This window comes from Manacus candei, unplaced genomic scaffold, assembly GCF_025592945.1.
Source record: "Manacus candei isolate 608988 ecotype Guabito, Panama unplaced genomic scaffold, ASM2559294v1 h1tg000028l, whole genome shotgun sequence".
Taxonomy (NCBI): Eukaryota; Metazoa; Chordata; class Aves; order Passeriformes; family Pipridae; genus Manacus; species Manacus candei.
In genome coordinates, this window is record NW_026138076.1 from 15,407,803 (window position 1) to 15,429,144 (window position 21,342).

The 21,342-nt window shown below is 36.2% G+C and overlaps 1 protein-coding gene and 1 long non-coding RNA gene across 15 annotated transcripts in view; one reads left to right on the forward strand and one right to left on the reverse strand.

Moving 5' to 3' along the window:
- Positions 1–21,342, forward strand: part of SORBS2 (sorbin and SH3 domain containing 2) — a 161,581-nt gene that overhangs the window by 118,659 nt on the left and 21,580 nt on the right. For 5 of the 14 annotated variants that reach the window (XM_051790645.1, XM_051790646.1, XM_051790648.1 and 2 more), the window contains 5 exons: positions 5,351–5,434; positions 7,530–7,586; positions 11,723–11,775; positions 12,442–12,629; positions 19,311–19,399. In XM_051790645.1, the coding sequence (XP_051646605.1) occupies positions 5,351–5,434; positions 7,530–7,586; positions 11,723–11,775; positions 12,442–12,629; positions 19,311–19,399 (471 nt within the window). Of the gene's footprint in view, positions 1–5,350; positions 5,435–7,529; positions 7,587–11,722; positions 11,776–12,441; positions 12,630–14,818; positions 16,379–19,307; positions 19,400–21,342 lie in introns of all 14 variants that reach the window. The other 9 variants (XM_051790641.1, XM_051790643.1, XM_051790644.1 and 6 more) reach the window with 6 other exon arrangements.
- LOC127472429 (uncharacterized) overlaps positions 15,165–21,342 on the reverse strand; it is a 34,751-nt gene continuing 28,573 nt past the window's right edge. The window contains exons 4-5 of the long non-coding RNA XR_007905005.1: positions 19,280–19,385; positions 15,165–16,027 (exon numbers count right to left, since the gene is read on the reverse strand). This is a non-coding gene — a long non-coding RNA (uncharacterized LOC127472429). The remainder of the gene's footprint in view (positions 16,028–19,279; positions 19,386–21,342) is intronic.

Below are 21,342 nucleotides of genomic sequence, written 5' to 3' on the forward strand. Positions count from 1 at the left end.
TTGCACAAGATGGACATTTATAGTATCTGAACTGAAAATTCATACTTATTAGTTTTGTCAAAAACAAAAAATCAAAGGGAGTTTTTATAACACTCCAAATCCTAAGGTTTTTTTCTGAAATAAGTTAATTTCCACATCCACAACATTGTAGTTTTGATGTCAAAATAATCTATTGAAATATAAAATATTTACAGCTAGCTTATATCATAATAAACAAGACAGGTGAGGTTTGAAAGATCAGAATTCCCTTTTTTGATGTAGGTACTAGATTAGAATCAGTTGTAATTAATGTGGAGATTAGAAACATGGGAACAATATAAGAAATTGAGATTTCTTAGGAATTTAGTGGGAAATTTTAGTGGGAAATATTATTCAGCAGATCCTCATTGATCAAAAGAATGTGAGAAATAATAAGTCTAAAAAATTGACCTAGTAATAAACATTAAATGGATAGACTGATTGGGGATAACTGACTAATTTTGTTATGGGTAAAAAAGGATGAGTGTAATTTCAAACTGCTGTACCATGTAGCAACCTTCTGCCATGAAACAGGAAGTTAATGTGTTTTCTTCCATGATTTGAACTTTTATACTTGTGTATGTAAGAGTATAAAACAGCGACAAAAAGTAAAAGCTTGGGATTAGTCTTTTGAGATTACAGGTAAAAGTAAGTGATATTAAGGCATTAAATATTCTTACAAGACATGGTGACGAAGCTCCTTTTTTTCGTATTTCAATAAGCCCAGAAAACATTACTATTTCTTCTAATATTATAACACTGGTAAGGTGGTACATAACTTGTTTTGATGTATATTTCCATCTCCAATGTCTGCAATTCAATTAAATGTTCTTTTTCTCCACTGTCATCCAAACCATGGATTTGTTTCCTAAAATGCATGTTTAACTTCTGTAAATAAGTGTATGGTGGTATAACTTAATTCTACTCCCATGAACATGAATTTAAATTTTATTATGTATTAGTTTTTACCTTGTATCTGAGAAGAATTCCTTCATATATGTACATTTCTCTATTTCCACAGTAGAGCATGTAAGGAAGAATCATAGTGTTGCTGTAAAAAAAGACTTCATAAAATTGATACAAGCAATAGTTGCCTCTGTTTTCATCAGGTGTTTTAGTCTAAGCATAGAAGTACACGTGCTAGTCAGATAAAACTGAAAGGTTAAATTTTAGTTCTAGATTTTTTAATGTTTGTTCAGTATACAAATTTTCTACTGATCAGAATAAATTTTAAAAAATTAATGTTTTGTCAAAGACCAAAAAATAGACTTGGCTTGTACTTCTATTGGTTTGGTTTGGTTTTTCCAGTAGTGAAAAATTCGACATTTTCTTTATAATATGTGAGTTTGATTGCTTTTGACATCTTAAGCTGGTTATCAGAATATTCTGTTTGGTATGTTTTAATATGTCATTAAAAAAATATTTCTTCTCATAAAAATATGGAGAGACTAAGTCAATCTAGTAGTAGACTTGGAGCTATTTAAAAGTAGTCCAAAAAAAAAGGCAAAAGCAAACTCTTTAGAGGTAATAAAATGACAAAACCAAATTGACAATAGGCATCTCAGCCCATTGTTCTAAATAGGCTTCAGTGTGGTGTCTGAATTTGCAAATGCAAAATATTGATTTGACCATGCATATAAGAACCATTTAACTCACAAGTTTAAATGCACACTTTCGGTTGTTACCTGTGAGTGTCTATTTGTGAGTGTCAAATCAAGCACAAGCAAAGCTTCATGTGACACTGCAGATGTAATTTTTTTCAAGGACCATATTCTTCTGTGCTTGAGTATGCTGATGCAGTGTTGTGTTGACCATCTTATGCATGATGCCTTAAACCCCTAATGGTTTTTTTTTATTTTTCTAATAGTTATAAGACTTGTAAATTTTATAGGTGGGTTTTAAAAGCAGAAACCCCTCTGTCCCTTGTTCCTTTCCCTTGTTTACACATTCCCTAACCCTCTTACCCCATTCTATGCCTTCTATATCAACCTACCCCTGAATCCAGTAGCAGTGTTTAGTCTTTTGTCAAGGTAAAGGCCTAGACTGTTTGGAGAACAGCTATCAGGGCCTAAACCACAGAGTACGGTCAAAAACTAGGTGACAGTATACCCTTTGTACTCTGATGAAGCTGAAGATGATGAAGTAGGTGGTCCCAAAAAGACCCCAGACCTAATTCTCAGGGGGAGGGCCCGGGGCGGTCCAGAGGAAGGGCCAAAGGGTGGACACATCTGGGATTGGATGGATAATGCTATAAAATGTAACCTCTCGGGCACGGCCGGTGCGCGCGTCTATATCACCTATTGCCTTGGCAAATAAACCCTTTCTTATCTCACCCCTAATTAACTGCTCCGGAGATTTTTTTCAGAACCAAAATACACCGGCAACATGCAAAAGGAGTGAAGTTACTTGGTGATCTTAGGTAGCATATTTTCAATAAGTAATCAAAACATTACTAAATGACTAGATGAAGGATAGTGTTGGAACATGACTTGGTTTGACTGACAAGTCATAAAAACGGATTATCCTTTATTGCTTTTGCCTCCTATTCCAGTAGTTTGGGAGATATTTTGTGAGACTAAGCCAACTGCAGTTTTTAAGGCAAAGGGATTCAAGTCTCTTAGAAGAGGAGATAATAGAAAAAGGTCCATCAGCAAAACTGAATCCAAAAGCCAACAAAATCAATTGCCTGTGTATTGATCTGAGTAGAACAGGGAATGCAGAGTCCTTTCTAGAACTGCCAGGCAGCATGGAATTTGCAGACTTTAGTGCTCAGTTTCTTTTTGTTTGCTGCCCTCTGCGGTTTAAGCTGTGAATTAAATTAGGACTTGTGTGCATGGAGTTAGTTTTACACACTTCCTTACAATCTCATTTTATTTGCAGAATACCACATGAGAGGAACTGAAAAACTTAGAAACTAGTTAAAATACACTATTTCTAGCTTTATACGAGGCTTTTAAAGCTTGCAGTTAATTGTGAGAGTATTTGAATATGAAAAGGGAGCCAACTCCCATACTCGTTTTTGTCTCCTTGGCTAGCTGGGTGGAAGCCCAACAGATCTGACAGTCCATTCTGCCTCCCTGCAAGGAGAGACACCAGTTCATCAATGTGTGGGTGCAGAGCTGCTGCTCTTCTGGGCACCTTGAGGCTCACAGGGCTGATGCTTGCTATCCAAGAAAGTAATGTCAATAGGCCTGGATTTGTAGTGCCAAAAGCTCCACAATTTCAACCCTGTATGTATTTCAAGGGATTTTTTTATTTATTTAATGTAGATGCACCCATTTGTTGATATTAACATTTCTGTGAAATTTAATTTATTGATAGAATAAAAAGATAAAAACATGCCATATTTCAACATACTGTAACTTAGATTGGAGAATGGATGAAAAAGAATTGTTTAGTACTGTTTTCTCAGATTATTCAGATATAAATTGTGGACTTTTTTTTTTTTTTAAGGTAAGCGAAAAACCTTTGAATACACCAAGTGTTCTCTGTAATGGGAATCAAATTGATATATAACAAAGTTATCTTCTGCATTGTGAATCTGTCATGTTTTGCTCTCATGCCTTCATATCTCTGTAGAAGAGAATCATGGTGTTTTTCTTAAAGTAATCATAGTCTCTATTATATTCACAAATTTTTAGTGGTCAGTTCATGGAACTAATTTCAGTGGTGTTTCTCCACTAAAGTCTTAGGTGTCTATAGCTGAGTTCAAACAGTTGTCATTAATACTACTGAGTTACAGCTGTGGATGGTGGAAATAAAAGGGCAGAACTCCAGAGGAGCTTCACTTCCTAACCCTGCTATGGAGCACAGCAAGTTTTTCATCAGCTTCATTCACTTCCCACTCCATTCACACTCCCACTACTTCCCTTTCTTGAAAGGATATTTTGAAGATAAGTGTGTAGAACAACAGTTGGGATCCAGATATTGCATGAACAGCTCACAGATATGTGAGCACCAAGGTAGTTCTGAAGGGTTGTTGGCCTTTCGATAGAGAAGAGTGGAGAGTCTGTCCCAGTAACATCAAAGTCAGCAAGTAAAGTGCTGTAAGATATTTAATTGTCTGAAATGATCAAGAACACAATGTTATCTGTTGCAGAAAACAGAAATAGCTGTATGTGATTGTTTTAGCATGTTGGTGACAGCTTGACTCCGGAGGAAAAAGTGTTACAGATTTGATTACCAGTGTTATTCTGTATGCTGCGCTCTGTCTTCTTTGACGACTGCCTTCTAGGTCACACAGTAATTAGTGTCTGAGTTCTAATAATTACAGTTATGGAGAATCCAACTTTAAATTCAGAAATGTCTTTAACAAGAGGATTTCTCTGTTTCAGAGATCTTTAAGCCAACAGTTCACTGTAGTTCTGTGCTGCATGAAAGCCTACATAGGTTCCTGCAAAGAAACTGGAGCCATTTAGAAAGTAATTAATGCAACCAGGTTTACAGTTTATTAGATATCCCATTGAGAGCTGAACTGTTTTGCCCTGTCATGTTTTCATGCTACTTGAATAAATCTGTCAATTATTATTCTGTTCACTGAAGACTTTCCTTAATGCTATCAATTGCTACTTTATCCCTTAGCTGGGAGAATTTTCAGATGAAAACAATGTTTTTCACTGTGGGGAAAAAAATGCTTCATTGCGTCAGCAAGGCTATATGAGATAAATATTACACAGTACTGCTGCAACAAATAGTATGGAATGCATAATTTTTTTGTTCCCTAAGTTTTGACTATAGAATTTAAAATATACAAGTTCCTTTTTCATGTGCTGAAGTGGCTTTTTAACATAGTGATGCTTGCATGATGCATATTCCTTATCTCTGCTCAACGCTTGCTTCAAGACAGCAAGATCCAGAATTAACATGCTTTGTGAGAAGACAAGGAATGGCCAAAAGCAATAGAGATAAAGTTCTGTCTTTATTGCTGATCAGATGGGCAATTTCTTGCCTATGCTGGAGATGAAAATCACTTAAACCATCTTCTTAACTAGGAATCTTTAGTAGAATTAAATCTACTTAACTAATGCAATGATGTTTAAAGAAAAGTCAAAGAGTCCTCTTAGCTTTAAAAGTGTAATTTTAAAATGTTTAACAAGTTCCAGCGCTTGGAAGAACATCAACAAAAATAAAAGTTTTAAAGCTACCGGTCAATGTCAGCTCTTGAACAAGAATATTCTCTGTCTTAAATACCATCTTCATTCTTTGATTTTATTCCATTTCTTTCCCCATATTTGTTTTGTCTTTGTCTGTTTGTTGTTAAAGTGACATGGCATTTCTGGCACTTTGCTCAGTGTGTACCTTTTCCTTCCCTTTTCCTTCACAACTGCTCCAGACTGATCGCATAAACCCTGATGACATAGATTTAGAAAACGAACCCTGGTATAAATTCTTTTCAGAACTGGAATTTGGACGTCCGGTAAGTGAGGACAGAATATTAATGTTTACACATTAGGAAAAAATATTTTTATGATGAGGAATTTAAATTACCAAATTCAGCAAGTATATGGCAGTAAAATTAATATGAGGGGTTTTTTTAGAAAGGGCGATAAATTCATCGCATTTATTTTTTGAAATAGTATTTTTTTCAAAAAGACTCTTAATTTGCCAGAGCAGTGGCATTAGTAGCTTTAATATGGAGCATGTGTAAATATGTAATAACAAGATAAATTGCATGATAAACAGGAGTACTTTCTAGTCTAGACTTTTCTAGTCTCCTTAAATCTTTTGCATTTGACTGGATTAGTTTTGAACAATCTTTTAGAACAGAAAATCATGTCAGTTTGCTTTAGGGATGCTAAGTTACAAATAATGTATTTTACTTGAAGGAATGTATCTACATTTAAATGTAGGAAGCCATATACAAATTTCTTATGACAGTAAATGCTGATATTTTTTTCCCTATTTTCCTCTCTTATATGCATACGTGCAGAATACATATTTTACACTTGAACACAGAGATATTGGTTTGCTCTGTTTTCAGGCTGGACACCTGCTTGTACTGACAGAGTTCAGTTCTGCTCCAATTTTCACAAATAGCTAGTATCGATAAAAGGACTTGGGCAAACAGATGCTGCCTTAGTCCTACTGCAAACATTTATGTTTAAAATTATAAACCTGAAGAGTTCCATCTGGTTGAAACACCTAAAAATCAGAAATATCTCTATTTTTCACCTTTGATTTCCTAGGCACTTGCAAATCTGCAAATACCACAGGCTTAATTGTATTTAAGCACCAAAGGCTGTTTGTGTATTTTTTACAAGGGTAAAACAGTAGCATTGCCTCGAAGCAAGACTGAGAACTAGGTTTCACTTCCTCCCTGCAGTGTCTCAAGAACTAGGTTGAAGATGCACCTGCTCTTCCTTTTGCACACACCCTCTCTCACTCCACAAAGCTCAAATTCTTTCCTGTACACTCTAACATCTTTAGGAATAGGATAACAAATGCCTTCATCCCAGAAGACTGTCTAAGGGGACAGTTAGAGTATCCAGACAGGTGGAAAACAGGAGTTAAAATCCCCTTAGAAGAAGGAGGGAAGTAAACCCAATCATTCGCTCAGTCTTTTTAAGTATTCTGTTAGCTCCCCAGGATTCTCACTGTGATTTTTTACTTAAAAAACCAAAAGCATCTGCCCACAGGCAGAAAATTCCAAATAGACATGAACTTGAGAGTGTCAGAATTTAAAATATTCCCATTCTTTTCTTTCCCTGTTAACCAACAATTCTCTGGAGGCCCCTCAGAATTCTAATTAGTGACATGCCAGGCTACATGAGGAGCCTAAGCAGTTGACACAGGGCCATGGAGGGCACTCTGGAACCAGATACCTTAGTCACTTTTTGTAGCTAGGCATAAGCCAAAATCAGAACTCCCAGCTACTTCAGTGAGACCAGAATAGAAAGCAAAACTGCATACACTCTTTTAAAAATTTAATTTTTTAACTGTAACATTTTAAAAAATTGCCAATTGAATACCATCTGAAAATTTTAGAAAAAAAAAAGTTAAATGTATCTGGGTTTACTTTGTTGTCTAGTGGTCTATAATGTATCACATTTTCACTGATTACTTTTTATCTCCCTTTATCCAGCCATTCAAGCCCTATTGTCATTCCTCCCTCTAGGTGGGCAGAAACAGTCCAGATACATTCTTCTGATGAACAATATGTCAACAATAATTTATTGATAATGATAACTGTTAAGATAAAATAGATTGAGATTTCTCCAGCAGAATGTAACTCTAGTGCTTTACACTCTTTTGTCTCATCAGTATTAAAAACTGCTGGTATTTATTCAACTATCCCAGTTGTAAATTTTACCACCTAATGTTACTAACATTTATTAAGATAATTTAAAAAATATAACACATTCATCCTTCCATTCTCCCCGTGTGTGTCACTCTTTGTATCTGATGCTGTCAACACTTAGTTTCTAACTGTGTCACCTTTTCCATATGTTTCATTCCTTGCTGCCATTGTTTCTACTCCATTTCATCTCTACACTTCTGCTTTTATGATGCAGCCACCTAAAAAGATTTTGGACTATTTTCAAGAAAGTTCTTCTGGTGTTTCCAATGAGGTAAATGAATGATTCTTTTTCGGATGATTCTCTTGGGAAGAAGGGTTGGAATGCTCACCATTTATGTCTTAAGTCTGTTAAAATTTAGTGGTTTCCTTCTGATAGCTATGAGACATTTTTAATTCACAATCATTGTATCTTTGTCTTCATATCTTTCCAGATCACTAGTGCAGTTGGATGTTGATCTTATTATCCTAGGAACTGTGAGTCCTTATCCCCAAAACTTCTCAGAGATTAACACTCAGAATTACACAACAGTCCATACGTCTCTAACTCTTTGACAAATTCCCACTTTTCAGAGTTGGGCAGGTGCATTGCACAATTAATCCATCACTACAGTAGTATTTTTTAATTAAAATATCTGACTTCAAATTCTGTATGTCAAGTGAAAGCCTTTGTGGCTAAGCTGTCATTTCTCCAATTAAGTATTTATGGCTACGGAGCTAATCAGATAAAAACCGCAATTAATAATCCTCTTGTAATTTAGAATGTTGCTACTCCAAATAAAATTCATCAAGATCAGGTAGTGGGCTGTCGTTGCCCTACTCTGAGTGGGAGAGATTCAGGCTTTCATTCCTTCTCCACTCCCTCCCCATTTTTACAGCATTAGGGCAAAAGTCAGTGACTCCTATAATGGCAACTTTGCTTCATGTGGTGGCTTGTATTCGTGATTCACTCTCATCTTCTGTAGTCTCTCCAAAACTTAACCTCAAATTGTGGTCTTAAACTGTTAATTGTTTGCAAATTACTCTGGTTTGGTTTTAAGCTCTCTGTATATTTAGAAAAAACTCATAGTTGGGAAATTTGGGTTCGGTTCTCTGAAACAATAAGCTTCTAGGCCTTTGCTAGTTCTTTTTAGTCCTCTGTATATTGAGGAAGACAATTTAAAAGCCCTAACATGACTGTTTGAAATATTCCCATGTTCAGTAGGTCAGAGTAAAATGGCTATTAAGTAATATTGGTTTTCTCTTTAATTAACTTACAAAAACTTCTGTCTTTAATTTTGAAACTTTAATAATCTTTGAATATGATAAATCATGTTCAAAGTCTACAGCAAATTAGTATTTCTCGGGGGGGGGGAGAGGGTAGGTCAGGAGGACAATATTCAAAATAACTTGATAAAGTATTAGAGCCATTAGGCAAACAAGCATGTTTGTTATTTACAACTTTTGGCTTCTTTTCCTAACTTCACTTGTGGTCATCGTTAAAGCCTTGATGCCTGAAAATGGCTAAAATATAGGCTTACTTTTAAATGTATACCTCATTTTTTTAGTAAAACCAAATCAAGCTATTCAAAAAAGTCTGTATTTGGTAGTTTGGAGCTGTCATCTGCAATATTAAATTATTTTTGTCAGGTGGCTTTTATTCATGTAGGGCAGTGTTGAATATTCTGGGAGATGACTAATTAGCTTTGGAGATGGGGGAGTAGGGGAGATGTGTTCAGTTGAACCACCTGAAAGTGGGTCAGTAAGAGCTGATAGGACAGCTACAAGCAGTAAAACAAGCAGTAAAAAACAATCATATCCACTGTTTACTTTCACCTTTCCCTACCTGCCATATCCATGAAGCTCTACCTGGGGGTAGAACGTATAAACTCCACAGACTCTATAAAAAAATAACATATGCCCGTGGTAAAAATTAGTATTGTAGAATGTGCAACATACAGTGTCTTTCATATAGTAAAAACTTCAAAGGTGGCATCAAATAAGGGTAAAAGGGCAAGTTACATTCAAGGTGATAGGAGAGTCTTAAAGGATGAAAAGCAAAAGCCATACAGTAACCCAGCAGTCAGTTTCGGAGTGACACACATTTCTAGACATCTTAGGCTGATCACTAACACACTGTTTATGGCCTGGAGAATGCTGGGGATAAAGAAGTTCTCTCTGGTGTGGTTTCCATTGTGTGATTTACCCACTGCCTTCCATAGGAGGTAGTGGGGATCTGTTCCACCCCTGGGAGTTACATCATGGTCTTTATAGCCCTGGAGCCACTACAAATGGTGGAAAGTAATCCCTGCCTCATGGCCATTTGGCCACTATCATGTCACAGATGGTTGCTAGTGGAAGTGGTTGGCACCTGTGCAAAAAAACCCCACAATGACAATCTACCTGCAATGTTTATGCCACTTCATGCAACAGTCCTAACAGAGATCACCTTCCTCTGCTGGTTCCAGACCATGGCAGTGACTGATCAAGATGAAGATAGTTGTGGCCAGTTTTGAAATAAGACTCTGATGTTTTCCAGAACAGGCTCAATGTTTTATGGGAAGCGTAGGGAAGCACACTGGCCTGAGGCCTTTGCTTCACTGTGGTTATACTGGCTGTTGGTGTGAGCAACTCTGCGTCTGACTTCTGTGGTTTTATAGTAGACAGACCTCATAATATTGGCTATATATCTTAAAATTATTGAATTTCAATAGTGGTGGGAGAGTTGTCACAAAGTACTTTTCATATTTCAGAAGATGTAAAGAAAAGCTTGAAAATATGAACTGTATGAACACTAAAGACTCAGGAATAAATACCTTCCTCAGAATGTATTTGAAAAAAACCAAATAGCATGATACTTAGTTTGGACAGAAGAGGTGATCAGTAGTGCACTCGTCATGAACCCAATACACATTCCAAATATTGAGAAATAAAACAGGAAGTCTTTGAATTAGTAGCATCTTTTAACTGTTTACACCTCAGCTACCATTCTTTCCAAAAGTTGAAAGGTTTCTTACCTGGTTTGGATGTGATTTAAAGTAGAGTTTAAAAGTACTGAGAAAATTGGAATTATCTTAGCTCAAGTTTTAGATAACATTTGTTTCATATTGTGCTGTGTTCGTGTGGTTCTCCCCATCCCACAGTATAGTAAATTTTAGTGTAATACAGAAATTAAAGCTTCAGTTAGTGTCTTAATGGGATCACTTGGTATGTGATGCAGGTCTTAAATAACAAAGCCGACTGACAACTCTAACTGAACAACTGTATTGTTTTTATAGTCTCCCACCTGTAAAAGTAGTTTAAACAGTTACTCTTGAATGTCATTTAAGTATATGGTCTTATGAAATCTGTTCCCAAGTATTCTTAGACTACGAGTGACTTCTAGAGGTATACCAAAGTGTCAGTCAGCAAGTCCGGGTGATGTTGCAATTCATGAACTTGCAATTCAAATCACTGAGGAAAAAAAAAACTATACTAACAAAAGAAAGCACTTGTACAGGCCATGAGTGCTATTACCTCTGCAGTCCTCGAATACGAAGTTTTTCCAAACAGAGAAAAAGTCAAGAAGGCTCTTTATAAAGGGAAAAGTATTTCCTGCAGCTTAGAAATCTATATGATAGTTCTGGTTTAGTCCATTGGGTTAGCTCTGAAATGACATGCCAGGAACTTGAAACAAGTTTAACTCTTGAACCTCACTGCTTGAAGAAATACCTCAGGGACTGTGCAGTTTGTTCTAGATTCATACCTAGTTACCAGAGTGTAGTATTCTGACTGAAGGCTTGAAATGGTTGATTTAAAATTTGTAGTCATGTATGGTTGACTTTATACTGATTATAAAATTATGGAGCAGTACTCCATTCCATCTTCCAGGGTTCGTGCAGTAGCTACTTCCATAACTCCATGAGCAGTGACTAATGTTCTATGATAAGAACTGTTTTTACCAGGATTATAAGGTGTGGCTACAAACATCATAGGAATTACAAGTTTCTGGGTGTAATTGATTGTGAGATTTTGGTGAGTAACTTTGCAAGGGGAGGAGAAGCTTTGCAGACTTCACTTGCACGTGAAGGAATTATTTTCAGATTTTTATGTTTCTATAGTAAAGGTTTGTTTCAGCTGTTCTGTATCTGTTTTTGAAAAGTGCATGGAAAACTATGATTTTGGATCACTATTTAGCGGTGCTTTAACGGAAAAAACATTACTGAACTAGAATAGGAAATGAAATCTAACAGTGCTTTTTAAAAGCTGCATAACTGTTCTCATGAAATAGTGCTGTATCTATGCCAGGGTGCCCAGGATGTTAATCATCATGGTCCGTTTTTATAGGATTTGTCACAGAGTAACAAAGAGTAATCAAACATGATAAGCAAAAATTGCCACTCTTTTTTTCAAATACAAACATATAACAGGTCCATGTATTTGTTTTCACAGGCTTCCTTATATCATCACTATTCAACAGACAGAGGCCTGGACAGGCCCTGTAGGTAAGAAATACTACACATTATTTCAGCAGTCACAGATTATCCAGCCTTAAGGGTCTTCTCTGAGCCCTGAAATCAGCAGATGTGAAGAGTCAGATTGTAACACTCACCTTGTGAGCTACTGACAAAATATAGATGCATGGAGAAAGTGTTCGTATTTTGATACTGATGTGTAGATTTTTAGTTTTGCAAGGACTTACTCTTTACATTCAGAGTAAACTATACTGTGTTCTGGGTCTTTCCTCTAACATTCCCGAGCTTTTGTCTCAACAGCAGTTTATCATTTAACCTTACTGCCTGCAGGACCCTCAGTGCTGTTTCCCTGAGCATGCTGCCCCAACTGTTCTCAGTCTCTTTTCCCTATCTTTGCACTAAAGTTCTAGTTCCAACAAATAGTCTAAAAAAACTTGATGCATTTATTTCAAAGAAAATGGCATAGTATTTTTGCATAAAACTTTAAAACAGTCAGGTGACGAACGAATTATCATTTCTCTGTGAAATATGCTGTAAGATGTGTGAGACCAGTGTTTCATCACTTTATGTGGTTTTGATGTATTTGTTCTGGCAATTTTAATTTATGAACCAATAATATAATTATGAGCTTACTTTTTAAAATCCTAAATTCTGATCTCAGAATTAGACTGCTACTTATACTGCTTTTTTCTGTAGTTCTGCAAGTACTGCGAGTGACTTCAGAAAGCGAAGGAAGTCAGAACCTGCTGTAAGTCATCAGAGGGCACACAGTGATCAGAATGCAAACAGATCTAACCTGGGCCGTACAGACACACAAGGCCCATGTACCACCCTTAGAAAGCCTTTAACTAGCTCATCTCCTTCTTCCCCGTCAAGAGCAAAAGGTAAGAGGAGGCTGTGTTTGTTAGCAGAAAACTTCTGATGATGTGTTGTACAATACATTAGTAGCAAATGCAACTGCCCGCTGTTGTTCAGTGCATTTCCTCAGGAGATGGGATATGAAGCAACAATTTTGGGCCTTTCATGAAAGGCTAACTTGTTTATTCTTATGTGTGCAATTTTAAGACGAAAACCTGGATTTGTAACAAGTAACAGTTTCAACTGCTTATTCTAACAAAAGAAAATTGAGTAAATGAAGACTATGAATTCTACCACAATATATAAAACTATAAATTTTTATTAACTCCAATACTGTCTTATTAGGTTATTGTGATTTTAAAACTAGTTTTAGTATATTGAGAAAGTACAAGACAAATGACCTTTAAGACTAAAGATGTGTTTCTGGGATAGTAGGCTTTTTAAATCTATAGCTGATGTCTTAGACATTGTCAGTTATCAGGACCTAAGTTAATCAAGCAAACATCCATAGTCTGATTTTTTATTTTGTAAATCCTTGGAAGTACTTAGTACAGCTGATACAACCTAATTAGCTTCTTTTTTTGCAAGTAACTCACCATTCTATTACTGTTTTTCACATCTCTTCAGAAAAGAGATCACAGAATCAGTTGTTCATTTGGGTTTGGCGATTTCAGTAGATTTTTTTAGAAAGACAATAGGCTTCCAGTAAAACATATGATGGAAGTAATATATAGAGTAACACTGAATACAATGTGTCTCCTTCTGCTGACATTATTATCATTATTATTCACTTAATTGCTCTATTTTATAGCTATATTAATCAGCAAACCTCTGTAAAAGTAAATTCCCATTGAAAAGAACATAATATCTGGTCTGCAACAGAATGAGACAAAGAAAAGCAGTATGAGACAAAGAAAAGCAGTGAGGAATAGTAAGAGTGAAATGGTGGAAAGCAAATGTATTTTAAACCCGATGTTACAGCAGTAATTTTAGAAGTGGATAAACTTATCCATTTTGGTTACCAGGCCAGGGAGTAAAAAGTTTATAAACTCCCTGGCATGTACATTTGACTCCACCTAAACACTTCCTGTGTTTGAAAATCCTTCAGTTCAGAATATCTACCATAGCTAATTAACTTTCAGAAGGTGTCCTAACTGTGTCACTCCATTCTCTCCCAGCGTTATGACACCTGTAGAATGTTATTTTTTCCTGAAATTAACCAATTTTTTAAAGAAGGAGCACGCTATAAACTGTTTGATCAGCATGAATTTTGAAGTCAAGTGTTTTGATTTCTGATCCAGATTCAGTTTTCTCTAGAAAGCAGATTGAGCTGTTTGAAGCATCCTTCCTGAACTGAATGTCATTTGAGACTGTGTTTGAAAGTTCAGTGCAATTACGAAAGACCACAGTTCCAAATTTGTCTCATCATGATTTCTGCATCTAGCATGCGCATAAAAATATATCTTGAAACTTGCTTGAAAACTTGGGCTTTGTTATGGAAGTCCATCTAAGGGTTATTGTTTTTTCTACGTGCTGGTTAGGCTAAGTAAACTGATACATCTTCCTTTACACCTGTAATCCAGTTCCTGAGCTGCCTTGTTCTGCCCTCAATAAGCTGTAGAAAGCACCGCTCCCTTCAGTGCTATCACATAGGGAAAGAGTGGGCTATGAAAAACTGGGAGCAATTTCCTATTTGATCTTATATAAAGATTTATCTTTATCTTAACTATGTTAGAATACAGATGCTGCAAACTCTCTGAGCATTATAGAGCTTAAAAATCCTGAGCAACTTCTTTCGGAATGCTGGAAAAGTCAATATTTGACTGGGGTCTATATTTGTTGTTTGGCTTCATCTTTAAATCCTTTGCAGCTTTTATTTTCTGTTGACCTGCTTCAAAATTGGTATTAGTGCTTGTTTTCTATGTTGCTCTGGTGGGGGGGGTTGCAGAGGGGATAACATCACCATAATTCATAAGGAATTCTTTTTATTGTTCAAATTTTCATGAGTGCATTTTTATAGCTGTAAAGTAACTTAATTATTAGCTCTGCTGTCCCAGGCTGTAGGAGACTATGTACTGACCTAAAATGATAGATGCACTAATTCCTATTTCTTTTCTAGTCTTTCTAATGCTTACTGATGCTAATTCCAACTTTCTGAATCTTTTAATTTCTGGCAATGTCTCTTTTTTACCATGCTGCTCTGTGGATTATAAAGGTGGGGATATTAGCAAAGTATATCCATCCCTTTTAAGTTATTCAGTGCACAACCACAACACCTCAAATGAATTAGATTACTGTAGCACTTACAGGCAACATTTAGCTGTTCCAAATGATTCAAGAAGGGCAATTAGCTACAAGAATGGCTGGCAAATGACTCGCCAAAATGCAGAAGTCTGGAGCAGCACAGAAGAAAATGCTTCTCCAAAGAGAAAATCTCGTAGCTGTGATGATCTGTTAACAGATGATCGTGATAGCTTTCCTGATGCACAGGCCAAGGCTGAGAGCATGGGCTCTCTGTTATGCGAGGAGGATTCCAAAGAAATTTGCTCAATGAACTGGAACTCCCCGTATGTTGAGGGCCGTGGTAGTGGTAGGTCGAGAGTTCGTCACAGATCTGCACATGATGCTCCAGGTTTCCTGAAAATGTACAAAAAGATGCACCGCATCAATCGCAAGGACTTAATGAATTCTGAGGTGATTTGTTCTGTGAAGTCCAGAATACTGCAGTATGAAAAAGAACAGCACAAAGGTATTCTTCAAGGCTGGAGAGAGTCTTCTACTGAAGAGGTGCCCAGAGACATGGTGCCAACCAGAATATCTGAATTTGAAAAATTAATTCAGAAGTCAAAATCAATGCCGAACCTTGGTGATGAAATGTTGTCAACTGCTACATTAGAGCCTCCTAAAAATGGCTTGTGTCCAAAGAGGCGATTTTCTATCGAGTCCTTGCTGGAAGAAGAAACTCCAGTCAGACATCCCTCTCAGGTACAACAGAGCTACAAGTCTAAAACCCTGGTGCCAATTCATATTGAAGTGACCAGTGATGAGCCACAACGATCACATATAGATTTTTCAGACAGTGATCAAGATGGAGTGGTTTCTGATCTCAGTGACTTTATCCAGATAGAGGGTTCATCCTTTTGTAGTGAAAGTGACTTCGATCACTTTTCCTTCACATCATCTGAAAGCTTTTATGGATCAGGCCATCACCACCACCACCATCACCACCACCACAGGCATCTCATTAGCTCCTGCAAAGGGCGATGCCCAGCATCCTACACTCGCTTCACTACCATGCTAAAACATGAAAGGGCTAAGCAAGAAACCACTGAAGATCCAAGGAGACAGGAAGCAGAATCTGGCCTCTCTAAGATAGCATTCCTGGTCAGTCCAGTGCCTTTCCGGAGGAAAAAAAGTGCAGCTCCTAAAAAACAAACCGAAAAGAAAAAATGCAAGTCATCTGTATTTGAAGCACTAGATTCTGCACTTAAAGACATCTGTGACCAAATTAAAGCTGAAAAAAGACGGGGAAGCTTGCCCGACAACAGTATATTACACAGACTTATTACTGAGCTGCTTCCAGACATTCCAGAAAGGAATTCATCTCTTAAAGCTCTGAAAAAGAGTCCCATGCACCAACCTTTTCATCCACTGCCTCAAGATGGTGCTATCCATTGTCCACTGTACCAGAATGATTGTGGAAGATTACCTCTTAGTGCCTCTTTTCCAGACATGGATGCAACTAACAACAACGATAGTGCACTGTGTTTCCAAGGTGGATTAACTTTCTTCCTCTATCCTTGTGATTGACTTATCCAGCCTTACTCCCTGTGTTTCCCACCCTTTCTCATTCCATTTTTGTGTTGTCTATAAGAAGCTTTCATCCCACAAAATTCTTAATGAAGAATGTCATTTTCACATAGGTGTTGAGGATAGACAAATTTGCTATCTATTCACAAACTACAGCAATCAGAACAACTGAAGTAACAGTGCATTTCAACTAATTGATTATTAGATCTATAAATTACAGTAGTTATTAAGTATTGTGGGGGTTTTCTCCCAAGAAAAATATCTTACAGAAAGGGAATTCATGCATCATAAGATGCTGGTCAAACTGAAAACAATATGGAGATAATCCTTCCTTTATTAATTAAGAAAAAAATTTGCATCTAAAATGTGTTGTTATTTTGTTAAATGTAAGCGATTAAAATGCTGCTAATTCTGCCAGTATCACAGAAAGTTGATTCTGTTTTCTTATGAATCTAATGCTTTATATTACTTTTTGTGAATAGATGTTAAGGTAATTTTAGGAAGTTTCCATTTCCACTGTTCAAACAATAAATTTCCAATTTCTGTGGCAGCAAAACTAGTTCTTTTCATAGAATTTTAATATATCTGTGAAGTTTTGAGAAATTTCCTATCCTCTTAAAAGGGAAGTTCTCAATAATCAAAACTTGAATGAAATTGTCAGGGTGAGTATGACCAGTCTGTAGTTTAAGTTACTGCTTTGAGCTGTTTGTTGCTGTGCTGCATCTTTTTTTTCTCAAAAACATTTGCTCAAGCCTAAAGTGTTTTTAAAGTTTAACCTTTTAATATTAAAAGAAACAAACTAGATCCGTTGTAGGAATGCACAAACTGTATGCTAGATGATTTAGATTAATATCTTTGGCAAGTCTGTAGTTTATTTCTCTTTTTCAATGCTACCATTTCTTAGTTTAAGAATTCTGCTTCTAGACATAGAGTTCTTTGACAGAGTATCTTTGAGAATTTAATGAAATTACAAAGCTATTCTTGAAATCACAAATGGATGTAAGAGAAAATGTCTTTAATATGTAAATTAAGCAGTATTTGATCAGACCTATCTTACCTTTATTCTCACATCTTTTTGTGTAACTTTTGCAAACAGCACAATAGTAAATATGTATTTCAAGAGAACTCAGAATTCAAACTGTTACCATCTCTTCTTAACTAGTTATAACAGACATATTTAGAATAAAAGATTTGGTAAAAAAAGGGCTATAAAACGCAGTTGAGGACTGAATTAATCATACATGAGGCCTGGTCATGATTAACCCTGGCTGACAGTACTACATGATGAGACCAAGATTGTTGGAAATTGCACTGGTCACATATTACAGTGGACTTCTGATAGCTTCTTCAGCTGTGAAGGAGCCTGGCATAAGGAAAACAATGCACTCTGTCAACATTAATATCCTTAAAGTGGCGTGGAGAATGAGTAAAGCAGAATATTCCATTGATTTCCATCAGCACCAGTCATGGCTGAGCTCTACTTCGAATCAAGTTTCCTGTTTGTTGGATCTGTGTGTGTCTCTTACAGCCACCATCACACAGAGACCCCAAGGTCATAGCAAAAAACCACTGAAAACTACCAATATTGGCTGCATAAAGAGCTGTAGAGAAATAAAGGAAATTGTTTGTCCTAAAGCTTCTGCATTTTCACTCTTTTTCCATGTCCTTCTCTTTCTGCTAGAGAATAAAGAAAAAAAAATAATAGATATGTTTGGAGGCATTGTATCTTTAGGTTTGTGCAGTGAGTATAGATCCTCATTCAGGAACACATGCCATATCAAGAAACCTGTCCAGAACTGGGACTGTGATATACTTGCTGGGAGTGACATGCTTGCAACCAATGGCATAAATAATACAATGATCTCATTTTTTGCCTCCAATATATTTATCAATAGCTTCAATTTTTTTGGTTTAGCCTATAGCCCACTAGAGACCATTTACATCTTTTTTCTGTAAGACCCAAATATAATGGATGACCTGCTTTCAGTTCCTTTCTTTTTAACGTCTTGTACTCCTTTGGAAATATATGAACTTGGTAAGAACAGATTGTGGGAATGAAGTCAAAGAAGACAAACATCTATCACGTTTTCACTAGCAAATATCACTGTGACAGTAGGAGACTAAAACAGTAGTTCTCAGGAGTTGAGAGGCAATTCATTTCATCCTCTGATCTGAAATAGTTCTATTATATTTTCATTTCACATTGGCAACTTGCAGAGCTATAGAAGTGTAAGATTTTCATTTTATTCTTATTAAAACATTAAAAGATACCATCCTGTAATAAACATTGGTAAACTGTATTTTAGAGAAGTCTGCCACATAGATTGGTGAGTAATGATTTGTATTCCATCTCTTAAAACAGAGTTGTTTTTATGAAATAACTTCTTTTTAAATTCCCTTGTGCTGCCTAACATGTGCCCCTGGTAAAGTAGAAATGCATCTTAGATCACTTGGGAGGAAACAATGTTACTTCACTATTTTCTCATTGAAGCATGCTTGAATCATGTTTTGTGCATGTAATTATGTGTTTATATTGTTGGCATTCCGAAACAGTGTCATGCAACCTGATGAAGTCCCAGTACTGCTGTCATGTCTTCCACTTGGCCCAATAGGGGTCCATCCCTTTGTACAGTGAGGCACAATTTTGCTCTCTTGATCCTCTCTCATATCTTTTCTTCTACTGTGGATCAGAGGACAGCCATTGCCTTTGCTTAAGAGTTAGTATCTTTTTTTTTTCTTTGAAGGTGCACTTAACCATCATATCATGTGCTTTTCTTTCTATTAAAGGTAAAATAATAGATTTCAATATCTTTTCACCTTCCTAATGAAACCAAGAAGCATTACACATTTGAATGGTTTTGTTTACCGTAACTTCACATAATTTCTGTTTTCAGTAGACCAGGAGTCTCCTGGAAGCTATTCTTCTGCTTTCACTGATGTGGGCCGATTTACTCCAAGGGAGAGAAGAGGAACTACAGACAAAGAGGTAGTGAAACAACAATGAATAACACAGCAATATCCATATGGGAAATCAGTAACATATTTGAGACAAGATTTCTGTTGGTTTTAAGACACTGTAATACTGCAGACCAAAGGAACAGTTACTTATCATATCATCAGATGGGACAGCATCTTCCTTTTTCATTAAGGAGGATTAGTACTTCAAGAAATTAAAATAATATCAAACTTTGTAAAATAAGCTGTGGACTTCCATTTACTATTAAATAGATATGAACATAAATTTACTAGTTATTGATAGATTCTGTCAAAGTTGACCAGAGAGGGTGTTTAGAACAGAGAAGAGCAGGTGTGACTAAGGAAAGGCTCTTTTGAGATCCAAAGCATCACACAAAGAAACTGCCTTGGTAGTTTAAAACTGATACAAAACATCTATATTTCACCATTATTTTTGTTTGGAAAAGCAAAACCACTGTCGTTGGTGTGTTAGACAAAACCACTTCTCCTAAGAGCAAACACTAATGTTTGTAACAGTTGGTGATGGTAATTATATACTGGTTACTCATATTAGTGCTTTGGAAAAGGTTGTGGAAGCAGGCATACCACCGTTAAAGTAACACAAAGTATCACTGAAAACTACACTTTGGAAAATGAAGTGTATTATTTAGTATATTAAGAATACTTATAGATGTAACTGTAAATGCACTCCAAACAGGCTTCAGGGATTTTATTCAATCATAAAGTACATTTAAATTAACCAACATCTACAGACCATGGATTGTTAACATTTTTTATTGTTTTTTATTAAAATATTGCACAAAATAATAACAGCATAAGAGGGTACTATATTTTAATTGCTAATATTTAAGGGTTTGCTCTGGGCTATCTACCTTGCTAAATGGTGGTACAGTGAGAACTGAATTCAGATCCATTTACAGTCCACTGACATGTTTATATTGCTGCAATTTGATTAAGAGTCTGATTTCAACAAAAAAAAAAGAAAAAAAAGACTGCTTATTACAAAATAGAGGTAAAAAATGTTCCAGGAGCTGAGTTATGTGTTCCTTTTAAAGAATCTCATGACATAGAAAGTCATTTTTCAATTTGAAAACACATAAAATACTTAAATTACAAGCCATTTTTAAGATCACTGTAATTTAAAAAGATGAAAGGCTTCTCTATTTCCAGTATGTTTTGTAAAGTGCGAAGTATTTTGTATTTAATCAGCTCCACTGTTCTTTTAATACTATCCTCTTTCCTCTGTTATTTGCTTTAGTAGTTACAGTACCAGCTGTACCAGAGTCAAGGAAGAGTGAAAAGGGCTTAGCTACAGTTGATATGAATATCACCTCCTGTCTAAAAGACTGTTTTTAACAACAGCAAGGAACAGGAAAATGCTCTTAAATGTAGGCTTAGACCTGTAATGGAAAATTGTATTAGTATTACAAAATTCAAATAGACAGGACCCCTGCAATAACTTTAGGGACTTTTTGGTTATACTGAAGACAACGCTCTAGGTATGCTAAATTTGCTAGCCTTTAAATTACAAGTAGGGAGAGAACCCTGTCAAGAACATGTGGAATAAAAGAAAAATGCAAAATTTACAAGTGTCCCTTTTTATTCCTCTCATAAAAAGATGCACACCTTTACATCCTTACAAGTAGCATCTCTCAGAAATAGCATAGTCAGCTCATGCTTGTCACTAGTATATCCTAGAGAGAAATTTTTTTAAATGTAGCAATCTTATCTGTGCAAGTACTTGCAGAGAAACACTGAAGAATTTCACCAAATACCCTCATGTAATACTGTTTATCACTTCTGGCACCTTCCTCTGAAGTATCTGGTGACGGTTACTTGTCAGCTGCAGACACTAGATGAGGGAGGCTGTTGGGCCGGATCACAGTTCGTGTTTTCAGCAGAGCTTTGAAAACAGTGAAAGTTTAAGTTTCAGCTGCACAGGTGAGGAGAGGT